Source organism: Periplaneta americana, chromosome 5 (assembly GCF_040183065.1).
Source record: "Periplaneta americana isolate PAMFEO1 chromosome 5, P.americana_PAMFEO1_priV1, whole genome shotgun sequence".
NCBI classification, from domain to species: Eukaryota; Metazoa; Arthropoda; class Insecta; order Blattodea; family Blattidae; genus Periplaneta; species Periplaneta americana.
The window spans coordinates 51,630,100-51,647,439 of record NC_091121.1 but is presented as its reverse complement, the minus strand read 5'-3'; the positions used below and the strand labels follow the sequence as shown (position 1 = coordinate 51,647,439).

The 17,340-nt window shown below is 36.5% G+C and overlaps 1 protein-coding gene across 1 annotated transcript in view; it reads right to left on the bottom strand.

The window, feature by feature from the left end:
• LOC138700411 (microtubule-associated protein futsch-like) overlaps positions 1-11,992 on the bottom strand; it is a 275,099-nt gene extending 263,107 nt beyond the window's left edge. Inside the window, exon 1 of the mRNA XM_069827029.1 lies at positions 11,824-11,992. Within this exon, the coding sequence (XP_069683130.1) occupies positions 11,824-11,992 (169 nt within the window). The remainder of the gene's footprint in view (positions 1-11,823) is intronic.
• Positions 11,993-17,340: the final 5,348 nt, after the last annotated feature.

Sequence of the window (17,340 nt, the reverse complement as noted above, 5' to 3'; positions counted from 1 at the left end):
GACATTTTCAACATTTGCTATAGAGGTAAATAATCTTCCAAAATTCCTCTACATTTAGGTATAATAAGTTGTCGCTAGCACAATTCGTTTTGAAACAATTAATGAAATAAATGTGTCAGTTCTATATAAATCACTCTGTAGGAGTTTCACAATAAAATATTAGGAATGATTAAAGTATAATTCATTCATTCGTAGTATTCTGCACAAGGACAGGTCTTTCACTGCAAACCCAGCGTTCTCCAGTATTTCCTATTTTCTGCCTTTCTCTTTGTCTCGTCATATGATCCATATATCTTAATGTCGTCTATCATCTGATATCTTCTTCTACCACGAACTCTTCTCCCGTTCACCATTCCTTCCATGTAGCCGTTTTATATAAATTTGTACAAAATGAATCGCATGTACTTATTTAAGTCGTACAATTTATACAATAAGCTAAATATGTTATTTTCGAGATTATAAAGAATTCCTTTTATGTGTGACCTATAAAATGAAATTTCGTCTTGTTTTGGTGCAGTTCAAATGTTTCATTTATGTATGTGTTTTCAATAATAATTCGAAGAAATATACACACTATAAGCAATAAAAGTATTCGATAAATTAAAATAATAACCGAATATTACGAACGCACAAAATGTATAAGAACGTGTGTGTCAACTTCCTGAAACTCGTATGCCCTGTTCTTTTCACTGGAATACAAAATGTTTATTTATAGAGAAATTAAGCGTTATAGAGACCAGTGGGTTGTCATGATGCTGAAGTGTGAACAGAAGTGGATTATTTCTGCACCTGGACCGTCAAGACTAGCTGTAAGAAATTCCCACTTACTAACACGGCTCCAGTGATTCACTCAGAGATGTGACTTCAGGGACTTCCAGATGCGCGATTCTATTTCAGTTCACTTCGTCACTAACGTGATGTACAAAATTATATTCTCATAAAAACACGATCTGCATCAGACAAGAAAATCTCGTTCGTTTTATGCACATTATTATTACAATTTTCTTTCTGACCTGTATCATAATATATTACCCATACAATTGAACCTTAGATTCAGTATTGTAATGTGACGTTAACGTATTATATGCCTACTAGTGGCTTGTGCAGCAAATGTTGCTGCAAACTAAGTTCGTTAGACGTTCAAATAAAAATTTTTCAGATTTATTTTCAATGAAGAATACATACTCCCTCTGAGTGGATTTTTTTAGGCCAAATACTTTTTCTTGAACCTATCCAACTTCAGTTTTTGAGTTTCAACGCGAAAACCCAAGTATCAATGTCAGGACGATAGCAGTAGCTATTTCAGGTCATTGTGGATTGTAGGCCCAAAAAAAAAAAAAAAAAAAAAAAAGTTTGCTAAGCTTTCGAACAATAGCATTTTCGTATAGCTGCTGCATGTAGAACTTGAAATGTAGAGTGTAAAATCATTTTATCCTACTAAGAGATCTTGCTGAAATGATCTGGAGACTACAAAATTTTCTAGGCCTCTTATTTTATCAGTAAGTAATACCTTTTTATCTTTCCTTAGGAACTGTAATTTTTGCGCTCTCTCGAGCCAATACTGAAGACAATGACGCATATCAATATCTACACTACACCCCCATTAAGTATATGAAAAAGACCCAATCCCACTGGGTTAATAAGTATAAAAATATTTGATTTTTAATAGCAATATTATTATCTTACTTAAGTTTTGTAGTCATAGTATATAGCAGTCACTCAGTAAATTATAGAAATGAAGATCTAAATTAAGATATTCTCTACATTTATTTACATAACCTCAAAACGTTTCACTTTCATGTCATCAATATAGCATCAATATGTATTATGTACAATTAATGACAAATATACGGATCATGATATTAACCATAATAATATTTAATTTCTAATGATAATAATGTCATCAAACCACCTCAAGTTTCGTAGATTTGAATATCCAATACTCAACTGTACTCAGAAAATTATACACTGCAGAATCAGTTTTTAATAACAAATTGAATTGAACTCTAAATATGTCTGCAATCCTGCAGGTCATGGCCTTCGTGTAATAGCCTATTGTTTATTATAGTGTGTGTTTTGTTCTGAAATTCAATCAAGTCGGCCGTGATTCAATAAAATTATTCTCAAAATTGACAACAGATGGATTTTGGAAAATAGGAAAATTATGTAGGAAAATTGACATTTCACTGAAAACTACTACTTTTCCGAAAAACTTCGGGCTCCAAGCTTCAAAATGAGGGGTCATTTATTAAAATCCGTTCAGCCGTTTTCGTATAATTTCCATTACCAGTTCAAATTATATATATATAGATGTTAATTATATTATCCCTAATCACATATATAACAAATTGATCATCCTAGTGGGCTTTAAAGGCAGTAACTTTTGTCAGGTTCACTATGCTGCCATCTAGCGACTGCAAAGGAAGTTACGTTATAACTAGAGACCGGATTTTAAAGGGAAAATTTTTCATCAAAAAAGGACAATAAAAGAGAAAGTTATATAAAAAAAGAACTTGAAAAAGGATTATATTACTCCCCAAAACATACTTTAACACATACATGGCACACACAATCTTACATTTATCTCTTCACAACATAAGGAAAATGTTGTATTTGATATAGTCAAAAAAGGACTTCAAAAAGGGCTATATTACTCCCTCAAAAGGGTGCTATTTTAATTGAAAACACACTTCAGCACATTCATGGATACACATAGCATACACAAGCTTATATTTATCGCTTCACAACATAAGGAAAGTGTTGTATTTGATCATATTCAACATTTCAATATGTTTAAATATGATTCTCCCTCTTTGAATGCAGAATGTCTTTATAAACAGAAAATGATCACTCAACATCAACTGAAACCAGAGATGAAAATGTTCTTTTTATCCTGAACTCTACATCAGCACAGTTTATTAGTTGTTCAATGTCTGGAATCGCAAGAAGAACGATATTTATTTTCGCTTGCTCAGGAAGTTATAGGCCTATCGGAGAAAATATAAGAAAATTATCTAAATGTTTGCAATATTGTCAAAGAAGAACCAAAATAAGAGATGTTTTTAAAAAGGGGGGGAAAAGGGAATATGGACTAAAAAAAGGAAAAAAAAAAAAAAGAGAAGTCAAAACCACATAATTTTATCGGTGGAAGATAGTTTTGAATATTGTAATTAATTATTTCATGTTTCGTGTTGAAATAAAAAAGGCATTCCTTTTAAAATCCGGTCTCTAGTTATAACACTTATGAAATTGCGTGGAGCAACTGCACTTCCATCTAGCGGGCGTTACCATAAACTGTATTTTTACACAGTGGATGCCCTGCTAATTTTTTTCAATCTCTGTTGCCATTTCATAAAATGGGAATGGCCAATCTGATATATTTGTGATCAGGAATATTATGTTATTTGCTAGGTTACGAAATCGTAACAATACTTCTGACATAAGAAAATCGCAGTTAAGTTAATTTTATGAGTGAAATTGCAATTGAATTTCAGAGTCAGTCTTGTTTTATGGTACTGTACTTGTTATACAGGGTGATTCACGAAGAAAAGCCATTGCTTTAGGTCATGAGGATATGGTTCTTGAAACCGTTTTGAGTGAAAAAGTTCACGTAATCATGGGTCCGATTTCGAATGGTTAAGGAGTTATGACTACTTATTTTGTAAAAATGAACACAACACTACGAATCCCGCTCTACCACATGATTTCCTGTACCGTGAACTTATTAAACCACTACGTAATTCATTGCTGTGTAAGAGGGCACATTATTGAAAGTGAAATAATGGGAGCTATGCACGCACACTAAATGTCAACGTCAAGGATAAATTAATGTCATTATCGGTGGCGCTGCCAATACGGTACTCGATGCACACCCGAGAGCACGTGTATTCATTCATCGGGCGGTATATTTGAAAATCTACCATAAGCATAGCCATAGTTCTGTAATCGCTCAAAATCCGGCCCATATTCATATGAACTTCTTTCTTACTTGAGACACCTTCAAAACTCATTGTTAACTTAAGATCATTCTTCGTGAATTACCTTATATTATATATATATATATATATATATATATATATATATATATATATATATATATACGGTCTTACTAATAAAAACTCTATATACAGACGTTTAACTGTCTTATACTTATACAATGAGTAGCTCGTTTATAAGTCGTGTGTAAATTCCTTACTAATAATCACTACATATTACGTCGTGTATAACAGTATAACTGTTATACAGCTACGTCATAGTTTCGTCATTACTTCGTTACGAAAGGTAATAGAATATCTGAGGTTCTCTACTGCATCCGGTAGAGCGCTCTAGTGTGGCGTGTTAAATATCGATACTACAACTGGCTCTAATCGATTACCACAATACAATTTGGTCAAAGAGTAAAAGCTACAGCAATATTATTCTAATAATTCTATAATCTTTGGTTTGTTCTTCTGTGGTTACAAAGTAAACATCATCATAAAATGACAGTCGATACGAACAGCTGTTAGAGGGACTGCCATTTTTTCCCTATATACAACGCTTAAACAAGGGGTTTCGTGTATATAACTACTGCAAAGCAATTCCCATTGTATAGTTACAGCCTGTTTATACGTCCATAGCTTATTTACGGTTTATTAGTAACGTTTTCTGTCTCAACTCTGCATAAGTCTCGTATAAAAACTATACACGGTTTATTAGTAAGACAGATATAATATAGCCTGTAAACGATATAAATTGTAAAAATCATATAGGTCTAGATAGTACATAATGGTCTAGTGAAAAAAGTCTAGTGAAATTTAATTATTCCTTAAGATTTAATTTTTAGTTTGTAAAATACAATGTTTTAAGATCGATAGTAGTCTTATATTTGTTTACATTTCGACTGAACGTGAATACCATTGCCAATGATCTTGAGCCCAACACACATCAGTAAGTTACACAACAGAGAGACAACAGAGTAACAAACGACTGCTTTAGCATAGGTATTGGGCAAAGTAAATAATGACTCTATTCCCTTTTCCAAAAAAACTAGACTCACAAAACACATTTATTTTCTGGAAAAACCTTGAACGTTACAGAAAAGCATTGTTTTGACTTTTTTCTTCAGTTATTTATGCTGTATGACGAATATCTTTTGGCAGTTTATATCGTTACAAGAGGCCAATATACGTATACTCGTACAGTTGGCGTCAGCGTTTTCGGCGTGTGTCCTAGATATATAGTGCCCAGTTTGTGAGCATGTTGCTAGTGCAGCTGAGAATGGCACCACTTCCTATACACATCACATCAGCTATTTACCACAGTTGTCAGAATGACTGTGGAAAATGTAAAACACTCTCACTTAACGTTCCCTTTACTTATTTCACACGCCAAAAACGGTGGCGCGGACTGTACAATCCTTTGGACGATAGTATATAATTACTGTTACTTCTTTGCTGGTTGGTGGATAAGATCCATCTGTACATGTGTGCGTGCGTGTGTGTGTGTGAGAGAGAGAGAGAGAGAGAGAGAGAGAGAGAGATAAAAAGAAATCGTGACAACAGTAATGTAGACATAACTAACATTGACAGGATTGCCTTGTGAATTATTAAATACAGTTGAGTCTTAGAGTCAGTCTTTTTATGTTGTGTTATCGCAATCAATATTAACAATACAATATACGATTACGAAATTGAAAGCATGTGTTTCATAGCGGGAGAGTTTCATGGGAGTGACGGTAGGTTTTTTCCCCCTATGAAGAGAAGCGAACGCTGATATGTTTCATTAATTTGACTTTGAGAGTAACCAAGTACTCTGTAATTGCTTTAGCTTCATCCCTTTGTGTGCACCCCTTTAATTTGTCGTCGGAACGGTCGTCTAAGTTGGGCTTCTGCTCGGGCGCTCAATCTAGACGCATGCCATGACTGTGACGAGAATAGAATAAAAATCAGAAATACTATTATTATTATTATTATTATTATTATTATTATTATTATTATTATTATTATTATTCTACAGCGAGTGTTCATTACAACCAAGACTCTAGCCTTCACAAGTAGGCCTATGACATTTAAAAACTTAATAGAAACGATCTTACTACTTCAGAAAACACGAAAATTAATAAAAGTTACGCTGTTCATGTGGTAGAATAATGGAACACTCCTTCCAAAACTGAGGGAATTATATCAGTCATGGTTTTGCCAACTGGGTGTATCCAGCTGGAACAGGTGCATGATTATAAGCGTTTCGCAGTCATGTTTTCTAACCATTTCCATCTGATATCTTATACGCTTCTACGCCACCTGTGGAGACTTTAACAATATACATTAAATGTAAATTTTACCAAAATAAATAAAAAAAATGCAATGAACAGAGACCCAAAAATATCACCTGCAAGTTTCAGACGATTTTTTAATCTGACAGGGTACTGAGGTAAAGCTATAATGGGTCTAATGTTAAGAAGAAAACTACTCGAAGTAATGTGTTTACATTTTACGATAGAGTCGGAAGATGCTATTTGACTGTGAAATTGGAGACATTACACTCGTACCAAAGCAATATAAATGTATGTCAGCAAATTCTTGATAAACCAGGAACTATAGAAAGAACACGTGCTTCTGCGTTGAGAAAAGATTGGACATCGTATAGGGCACTTGCTGTGACAATAACAAAAAGTCATTGTTAACTTAGGAAGAGCCGCTTCTGTGGCTGAAGCGCTAGCGCGCTGATCTTCCATCCAGCGACCCGGGTTCGATCCTTGGCCAGTGGTGGTGGAATTTGTGGTGGACAAAGCAGGTACTGCAGGCGTCTTTCTCGGGGTACTCCCGTTTCCCTCTATCATTTTTTTTATTTTTTGGGTTATTTTACGACGCTGTATGAACATCTCAGGTTATTTTAGCGTCTGAATGAAATGAAGGTGAAGGTGATAATGCCGGTTAAATGAGTCTGGAGTCCAGCACCGAAAGTTACCTAGCATTTGCTCGTATTGGGTTCAGAGAAAACCCCGGAAAAAATCTCAACCAGGTAACTTGCCCCGACCGGGATTCGAACTCGGACCACCTGGTCTCGCGGCCAGACGCGCTAACCGTTACTCCATAGGTGTGGACCCCTCTATCAATCCACCAACACACTCCACCTCCCCCTCATTTCATCTGTCATCACAATAGTAAAAATAGGCTGGGGTGAAGTCTGAGGGTAGTACGAGTTTCTTATGCTGATATAGGAAGGACTCCGGGCTCCTAGGGCTTATTAGGTTACTCGTCCGTGAAACAGGGTCTGACTATCAGGGACTGAGGAAAATGGTCCACCTGTCAGCGTCGGGTTCATGAATGCCACCCAGGCCACCTGTCCGACTTGGACAATCATCGCATATAAGGGCGCACAAGGGGTAAATTATGCCTAAGTTTAGGACTCAACCCGGGTTCAGCCCTCGTAAAAGCCAAGCCAACTCGGTAAGTATTGGTTTCTGGACATGAATCAGATTGTTTACTTACGTTGGTGAATACTGTCCACTACATAAGTCTGTAACCATTTTCTAAACACCCTCGGTCTTACTAATAAAAACTCTATAAACAGACGTTCAACCGTCTCATATTTATACAATGAGTAGCTCGTTTATACGTCGTGTGTAAATTCCTTACTAATAATATCACTGCATACGTCGTGTATAACAGTAAAACGCTGTTACATAGCTACGTCATAGTTTCGTCATTACTTCGATACGAAAGGTAATAGAATATCTGAGGTTCTCTATTCCATCCGGTAGAGCGCTCTAGTGTGGCGTGTTAAGTTTCGATAGTACAATTGGCTCTAAGCGATTACCACATTATATTTTGGTCAAAGAGTACAAGCTACAACAATATTATTCTAATTATTCTGTGCTCTTTGGTTTGTTCTTCTGTGGTTACAAGGCAACCATCATCACTTAAAATGACAGTCGATACGAACAGCTGTTAGAGAGGCGGCCATTTTTTCTCTATATACAACGGTTAAACAAGGGGTTTCGTGTATATAATACTGCAAAGCAATTCCCATTGTACAGTTACAGACTGTTTAAATATCCATCGCTTATGCATGGTTTATTAATAAAGTTATCTGTCTCAACTCTGCATAAGTCTCGTATAAAAACTATGCACGGTTTATTAGTAAGACTGCCTGTATATAAAAAATATATTGCATTATTTGAAGGGAAAATTTGAGCGAAATTTTGAAATTTGTGAAAGACAAGAGAATAAAAAAAAAATTCTCTGCTCTTATCTTTCACGTCAGCGTGTAGAGTAGAAATCGAGTCCGGAAAGAGATAAGCCCCCGTCCTAGCGTTGAGCAGCAGAAGGAAATTCGTGAGTGCAGTTTTACTCACTCTGTATAAAAGTGACCACTGCACTGCGTGCTGTCTTATCAGCCGCTGCAGAGTGAGCCATCGCATGTGTCGCTGACAGCTGATCCTGGTTTAATCAGGGGTTAGGCGTGAAACACGCTGCGCACATTGTGACAGCAGTCCTTCGGCACTGAACCGTGCTCGTCTGGAGCCTCTCTGACAACAGTGTAGGCCTACAGTACAAGGAGTGAAGTAATACTGACTGCATGGTGTGTCCAACAGTCGGAGCACTTCGTAAAAATACAGTTCTGTTCATTTAATTTAGCAAACAATTAAATTTATTCACGTAGGAATCGATTAATATAAAATTCAAATATAAACGGCATTTTGTTCTTCCATTATTAACAGCCCTTGTCGAGCCTCTGTACAGTATTCAGAAGAAAATGTTCTAGATTCACTGAATAATTCATCGCTTTAACTTTTTAGTATTAGAAAGGTGTCTACTTGATAGAGATTTTGTGTTGTTAAGTTCAGCAATGCTTGAAAAAAGTGGTATAAATCAGTTTCCACAAACATTTTTATTAATTTATTGACAACTTACGGAACATCTGCTCTCTTGGGAAAAGAGACATAGGCCTAAGTATTTCTCCCATTACAATAATTCGTATAGAAAAAAATGAAATCGACAGAAACCAATGCGAAGACAGTTTTTTTTTCCTTCTCCTGTAAAATTAACATTTTTGACTTGTGCCAATTTTCCCGAACACTACAGAGTTTTTCTTCCAGCTTTTCTAGAATAATTATATTTCTTAGATTATTTTAAAGAAAATATCCTACAATTTTTTTTAAATTCACATTAGGTATTATTTTATAACATTATTATGCAAAAAAACTTTTCGAAGAATTAAGAAATATTTACATCAATGTTTCTTGGAAACTTCAAGTAATTATGCTTTTGGTATGAAATGATTAACAATCTGATCTTTCAAACAGCGAATGTAAGATAAAGTAACTTTTATTTCATTTCTTACTCTCCAGAAAAAAGTTTACTCTTCAGACATTCCAGTTGTCACGGATGTTACATTTTTAATATCATCATCATTGTTTACTAAGCCACGGAACGCTTGCAACCGTTCACAGAATTGGAGTCGTACTGTAACCATAAATGTTCGTTTGGATTCGCACTGTTTCCAAAAGCTGTGCAATTGAGTTATATACATTAGTCACGAACAAAGTTTGTTAAAACCCCCTGATTTGCTTTAAAATATGATTTTCGTGGTGGTGAATCAAATCAAACTCTCCATTTGACGACTAGCACAAACTGTGGCACTTACTCAAACGTCACTTAATTCGATTACATTAGTACGGGAAGCAGGGAGTGGATTGTTTCAGTTTTATGGAAGTCTCCAAACCCCTCGCATCATCCGTCTCGGTAATCGATACGCAACAACCTGTGAATTCGAGGTGGAAGGGCCGCATCTGTGGCGCTGTGGTCTTTCTTCTAGGTGGCCCGGGTCGTGGAGGACAGAGCAGACGCTGTAGAAGGTTTCTGTCGAGGTAATCGCGCTTCTATACCCTCTCCACCTCCCCCCCATTTCATCTATCATCTGCACTAGCTAACAATAGGCTGGAATGAAATCTTGGGGATAGTACAGGTCTCCGATGCTGATGTAGGATTTACGAGCTTGGGGTTCAGGGGTTTGTGAGTTCTTCGGTTAGTGTTTACATGAAGGATAGCTTTTATTTTCGATAGACTACATCATTACCAGGCTCTGGGCACAGAAACGCATGAAGTTCAGAACGCACGGGCACTAGTGTTGTGTTGGTCGAGTGGAATGGGAGATGGAGCGCGCCGTTACTTCGTGTCTCAACATGTAAACAGTCCGTCATAGTAAGGCACAAAATATATTTCACCCTGTACAGATTCAGTATATACAGTACATTCCTAGTATAGACAATAAATGTCTACCATTAAAGTATTAACGTGAGTTGTAACCTTCAATTAGGTGTCCCTACGCCGAAGCCTGTTACACGTACCGCAGCCAAGCAGCAATACACACAACGGTAATGCACATTACGGACTCACCTGTGCTGTTGCAGTCACCCTTCCACACGGGTCATGACGTCATTTATACTCCGTGTACTCTAAACCTGATACTGGTTACACTGTGTCCCTAGGCTGAAGCCTGATCATTACAGACACTTCATATTATTTCCTCACCTAGAAGTTCACAATTTGTGCTTTTTCTTTTTGTTAAGTTTATTTATACACGCTTTAACATCTGTTGTCATATCGCGTGTTAGGATCTGTGGGTTTACCAATAGGTCGTGGTTACTATTGTTGAGTTCCTGTTTTCTGTTGTGTGTTGTACTGTAGATGGCTTGTGTTCATGTTTACAACTGATTTCAGATTTTGATTAATGTTTATGATATTGGTGACTGAGGTGTTGATGAATCATGGTATGTAAATTTCCAATCCGACGTTTGCCTTTGTGACTGAGGGAAACCATGAAAAACCCCAGTGAGATTGACCGGCCACGGGATCTGAACCCGGAACATCCCGAATACGAACAATTATCTATGAAGAAGGCTAGTGTATAGTTTACAAGTCACCTAGTTGCTAGTCACTAGAGTCGGCGGTAATTCGGAAGGCGGTTGTCTGCTAGCGTTTGCGTCGAGAGAGACAGATAGAGAGAGCAAGGCAGCGTACAACATTGCCACATCGTACTTCACGAGCACGTGCAATACAAATAGTGTAGGAGAGACTTTAAATTATCAAGAGACAATAATGACCTTATCCGTTGATTACTGTAAGCATGACATCAAACAAACCCTCTTTCTTTCACTAACAATATTCCTTGCACGGTTCTCAATCCCACACCACATGCTTATGCAGTCGTTTCTTGCATGTTGGCAACGTTGCTGCCAGCATCAAGATGGCCGGCAGCGTTCTGCTCGTTAACGTTTTTAAAATAATTATACACCTTAAACACTATTTTCCGCGCCTGCTTGTGTAATACTTGTCATTTTACAGTCTCTTCTTCATATTTAGGCCTACATTACATACACACAGTAAATGTTAGTTTTACTTATTCAATGTGTTGAAACACTCGCATATGAACAAACGAACTCGGGAAGTGCTTGTTATAGACTGATTCTGATTGGTTCCACTGTACAAGCTTGTGACGTCATATACCAGAAATGCTACGGCGCATATAGAAGCTAACCGCCTTCCGAAATGCCGTCTAGTCTAGTGTGTAGTATGGACTTGAGCTTTGAGACACGGCCTTAGTACTTATTCGTGTTACCTACTTTGGTTGCTGGGTTACGAAATCTCGCTTAATACTAAAACTGTAATTTAAGGAAAACGCTGTTAACTCTATGTACATTAGTCCTGCTATATGGCGTTAACACAATCTATTACGAGTAACTGTGTGTGGTTGCTCGATATTATACCGAGTTGTATATGGCATCAACAGGTATTAACCATCCATAACGGCTAGGATACTAAACAGTGTTGTACTTACCCCCTATGTCTCTCAGTTGTACCAGCTTCTCGAAGTGTTCGGCCGCGAACCAGTAGATGTCTCTGGGTTGCTGCTTGAGGACCTCGCGTGTGAGCCCCTCGAGGGCCGCGTCCATCCCCTCCGGCACACTCACCCTCAGGAAAAGAGGGCCTTTTGACGTCAGACTCATGGTCAGGCTCTGCGGGAGGTCAAGATTACCATATCAGCATTGCGTGACTGGCCCCTGCACCTGCCTCAGCCCGCATTGCCCCTCCATCCCGCCGACTACACTTCTTTAGTGTTTAATCGGTGACGTATAATCTACAAGGTTTGGCGCATTCCGCCTAGAACGTTGGGTGTCTATGCAAGAGATCCCAGTTAAAATCCCGGCGAGTCCAAATGTAATTTATGGCGGAAAATAGACTAATATTCTGCCGATCCGGAGTTGAGTTCGGGCGCGGGTTCGATTCCCGCTTGGGCTGATTACATGGTTGGGTTTTTTCCGAGGTTTTTCCCAACCATAAGGCAAATGTCAGGTAATCTATGGCGAATCCTCGGCCTCATCTCACCAAATATCATCTCGCTATCACCAATCCCATCGACGCTAAATAACCTCGTAATTGATACAGCGTCGTTAAATAACCAAGTAAAATAAAAAAATAGATCAATATTGTAGGAGTGGTTTCGCTTTATATGGTTTATATTTTGCATTATAAGTTAATGAAAGTGATTATAAAGAGTGATTCAAAATTACAGAAACACTTTCATATGCTTATTATTAACTATTAAGGATACAATAATATTGTGTACAACAATTGTTAGCAAAACTGTTAATTTTTACCCGGCATCTTACAAACATTAAAATTTGAAACTCGATAATCGATATTTAGACAAGGTCATGTTGTAATATCGTACACGTTAACCACGTCTGTACGTTTTGGCTGCAAAACAAATCAAGATGTTTTGTAATTTTTCGCGGTCTGAAGACGAAATTATTATTGAATATGTGTCACAACATAATGCTCTTTTTAATATGAGCATGTGAATTAATAAACAAATTAAACAATAAACCCTTACATTACATATTACATTTTTATCACGCCCGAGCCCCAGAGAATTTCGTTCAGTGTTGGGTAAGGGGGAAATTCTCTCTTCTGTAAGTTTTCTACCAGCTCCCTTGCACTAGGTTTCGGCTGCCATAACCTCAATAATAATCTTTTGGCTGCAGTGCGTTATTATACAAAGTTGAATGGCAGCATTGACCTCGGGTCATATAGCCATCACTCGCTTATCAACATACAATTTTTATATATACGAGTAGGCCTACTTAGGTAGATCTTGTTACATTATATGCACATATAGGCCTACATTTTTAAATTTATTTTACATGTCTTTAACTATCTCTTTTTATGTAGTTATTTATTTAACTATCTATCTTGTACCAACAATAAAAACATGTTTTTAATTACTCTTAATTTGCACAGTCTTCGTACCTAAGTACTTCCGCGGTATTCTGAAATATAGCGGGTTTTTTTTTTTTTGTAGAGATGTAGTTGATCGTATATACAAGGCATAATAAAAGCCCAAACGAACCAAACCTAACCTATCACATGTTCGTACATGTAAAGTGTATAAGCGGATTACGAAGGGAACTACCTCAGTGCTAGTTTAGCCAATTTTTTTTTTTAATTATTGTTTGGAATACACCATGTAATGTAATACAGTATAATAATAATAATAATAATAATAATAATAATAATAATAATAATAGTGCCGAGGTCATAGAAAGCATGGGGCTCTACCTCCATGCCCCCCAAGTGCCTTCATGGCATGTTACGGGGATACCTTTAATAATAATAATAATAATAATAATAATAATAATAATAATAATAATAATAATAATAATAATAATAATAATAATGTTCATAACCTGAGTTACTGTCAATCTTTCAACTGGAGTTACAGATCTTGACAAAATTTGTAGGTAATTTAACATTGTCATTTTCAATTAAACTCAAAACATAATCAAACTGGTCAGGTGAGAGTCTGAAATATTCCTTAAATTTTGTAGCGTTTTTATAAAGATGTCTCATTATCAATGTGTTAAAACAGAATTCTGTAAACCTATTCCTGAATATTTCATTAGTCTGTAGCTTGTTCCTTTTATAATACGCATCCGAGATTTTGATATCGTCATCTCCCTCTTCTAGAATAAATAGCAACTTCATTATCTTGGATTTATTCATTATAATTTTTAGGTTATGTCCGTGGCCTACATTAATTTACTTAACCATATGTAGTAGATGAAGGAATAAACAAATGAGAATCTACAGCGATGTGCGTCAATAAAGAAACCACTTCTCGGCGATCATCGCCAGCGTTTATAATCGCCGGCGATGTGCGTCCGACGATGATCGCCATAAACAAACCGTACCTTAAATCCCCCTTTCCCAAAAATCGCATGGATTCAGGTCTGGTGATCTGAGAGGCCAAGCACAGTAGGTCATATCAGTGTCAGTAGCATGTTCAATCCATCAATTTGACATATCCACTGAGGGAAACTTGGATTTAATTATGGAAATGAGACTTAGCGACATGTTGTTGGAAGAGGGAAACATTATGAAAGAACCCTTGCACTATTGAGTTTGTCTTCACTAGCTGCAGAACGCAAACAACTTGTCTTGTGGAGTCGTCATTTTGCAACACTGTCTCCTCTGGCTGCGCAAGTAAGAAACAGACTTCCCGCATCAATAGAACCAAAACTTTGAGAGTTTGTTCACAAATTGATATGCACTACATTATTGTATTATTAATAGTTGCATTATAATAACAACACGAAATTGTTTCCATAACTTTGAATCGCGGTGTATTTCATGTGCATCATTTCCAGTTGAAATGACTTGTAGCTACTGAATGTAAAGTACAGTATGTAAATCAAGTTTGTCCATTAGTTTAGGAATTGTACTGGATCCCAAATTATCCTGGGCCCCACATATTGATTATGTTTGTACTAAACTCTCAAGGGTTATTTATTTATTAAGCAAATTGAAATCACTGGTGCCTAAAACATATGTAAGAAGTGCTTATTTTGCCTTCTCAAATAGTACAATAACCTATGTATTTCTGTGTGGGGAAATAGTTCTAGTGTACCGTATCTAATGTTCTCCTTCTGCAAAAAAAAAAGCCTTACGTATTTTAACTGGTTCTGCTTATGATGCGCATTGTAAGCCACTATTCATAAATGAGGCTATTCTGACTGTTATTAAACTTTACATCTTCATTTCTTTGCTGAAGGTAAAGAAAAATTTAGCAAATTATTATCATAGATCTTATCATCATAATTACAATACAAGATACAATTTTCAATTGACTGAATCTAATGTTAGACTGGAAACAACTAAAAAACAATTTATGTCTATGGCAGTATCTATGTTTAAAAGATTACATAAGTCTGCACACACTGTTAACTATAACACATTTAAGAATGTTTTAAAATGCTGGATGATTAATCATCCCTTTTATAGTCTTAGTGAATACTTTGAGTCCTCCGTTAATAACTTATGTTTCTAATATAGGCTTAATTTTATTCACTCTGTTTGTTTTATTATGACTATATCCATAGTATTTGTATAGGGTAAACATTGGTAATTTCGTGGCAGTGGTTATTTCGTGATACTTTTTCTTCGCTCTTTCTTTTGTGAACTAACCAATGGTGTTACGAGATCCAAATTTCCGCCAAGGGATTGCATATGTTGTCCAGTTTCCAGAAACATACAGCTAAGCTTTGTGTGACTATTGTAGTTGCTTCAGTGAGCTTTTATGTTTGGAGAGAGCAAGTTTGCGTCGACTTCTCAGGCGTACAAATTTTGTGGATGTTTGTAATTACATTACAGGCTTATTACTAAAGGTAAGCATATGATATTTGGTACAAAGATTTATTGTATCTTAATGAAATTTTAGGAAATGTTTTTGGAATTTTAGATACATCTGTAGTCGCCATATAGGCTTAGCTTTACTACTGATAGAAATCTTAGCTGTTTGAGGCGAAATTTTGTTGAGCATTAAGTGTTACAATTTTTAAAATAGTATAAAATGTATTACAATAGGAATTTTAGAAATCTGAAGACAAGATGTGATAACAAAAAAGAAAACGGAGACGCAATGGGTTCAGTATAGCTTCTGTTTGATTTTTTTTATCATGCCAAGTGTCAATGATAAGTGCTAGATGACTTACTTGCAAGAATTGTGACAGAAGATGGAACATGGCTCCACCATTTTGGACCGGAGACAGAGGCAGACAATGGAGTGGCATCATGCAAATTCACCAAAGAAATAGAAATTCAAAAGTACACCTTCGGCAGGAAATGTTATGGCTACTGTATTTTTCGATTCAGAAGGACTCTTGCTTATGGACATCATGCCACACGGAACCATAATTAATTCTGACGAGTATGTTGCAACTCTCAAGAAACTTCAAGTTAGACTGAGTCGTGTTCGACGACATCGGGAGAAGCAGGATGTTCTGCTATTGCACGACAACGCACAGCCATATGTCAGTCACAAGACCACAGACCAGATCAGAAAATACGGATAGACAACACTGAAACACCCGCCTTACAGTCCTGAACTGGTACCGTGCGATTACCATCTCTTTGGTAAACTGAAGGATCCCTTCGCGGAACGAGGTTAGAAGATGACTCCATTGTGCACGCTGCTAAAGAGTGGCTCAGACGTGTTGGTCCAGACTTTTACCGTGCTGGTCTACAGGCCCTCGTTCCTAGGTTACGTAAGGCAGTTGAAAGGGACGGGAATTATGTGGAAAAGTGGCATTTTGTTCCTTGAGGACGCATCTACATTCTGTGAAAATAGCAAAGCTGTAGGATAAAAATATAATTTTTAAACAAACGTTATGCATTACTTTCGGAGTTAACCTAGTAATATAGGCTATAGTAAAGTCCGTAATAAAAGTGTTCACCCTTTCAGGGCAAAGAAGATCCCTTTTCAATTTCAATTTTTACTTTGATTTCATTCTTGTTATGTGTTGATATGTATTTCTATGTTTTCTTGCTATGAATATTAGACGGAATTAGTATGTTTGAAGTCTTGTAACAATAAATGAGAATTTCATTTGACTTTAATGAATTTTTCCACAATTCTTCTACCTCTCACGAAATTATCAATGCAATATCACGAAATTACCAAGGTTATCACGAAATAACCAACCTTTCAGCTTAAGTTGTAAAAGTGGTTTTGGCACATATTCAAGAACGTATCCAATCTTTTATGTCTCCAGATTTGTACAGCAAGTTATCGTCTTTTAGATGAAAAAATCGGAATAAGGATATATTTACACATTTGCATTTTAAATTAGTTTTCGTGAAATTATCACGAAATTACCAATGTTTACCCTAATACTCATGACTTTAATCTAATCTAATCTAATCTAATCAAAAAGCAGACTCAAGCCGGACACTTTCTTGGTATATATCACGGATGCTGTAAACGTAGACTGTATCGTGTCTTTTTTCGCAACTGCAG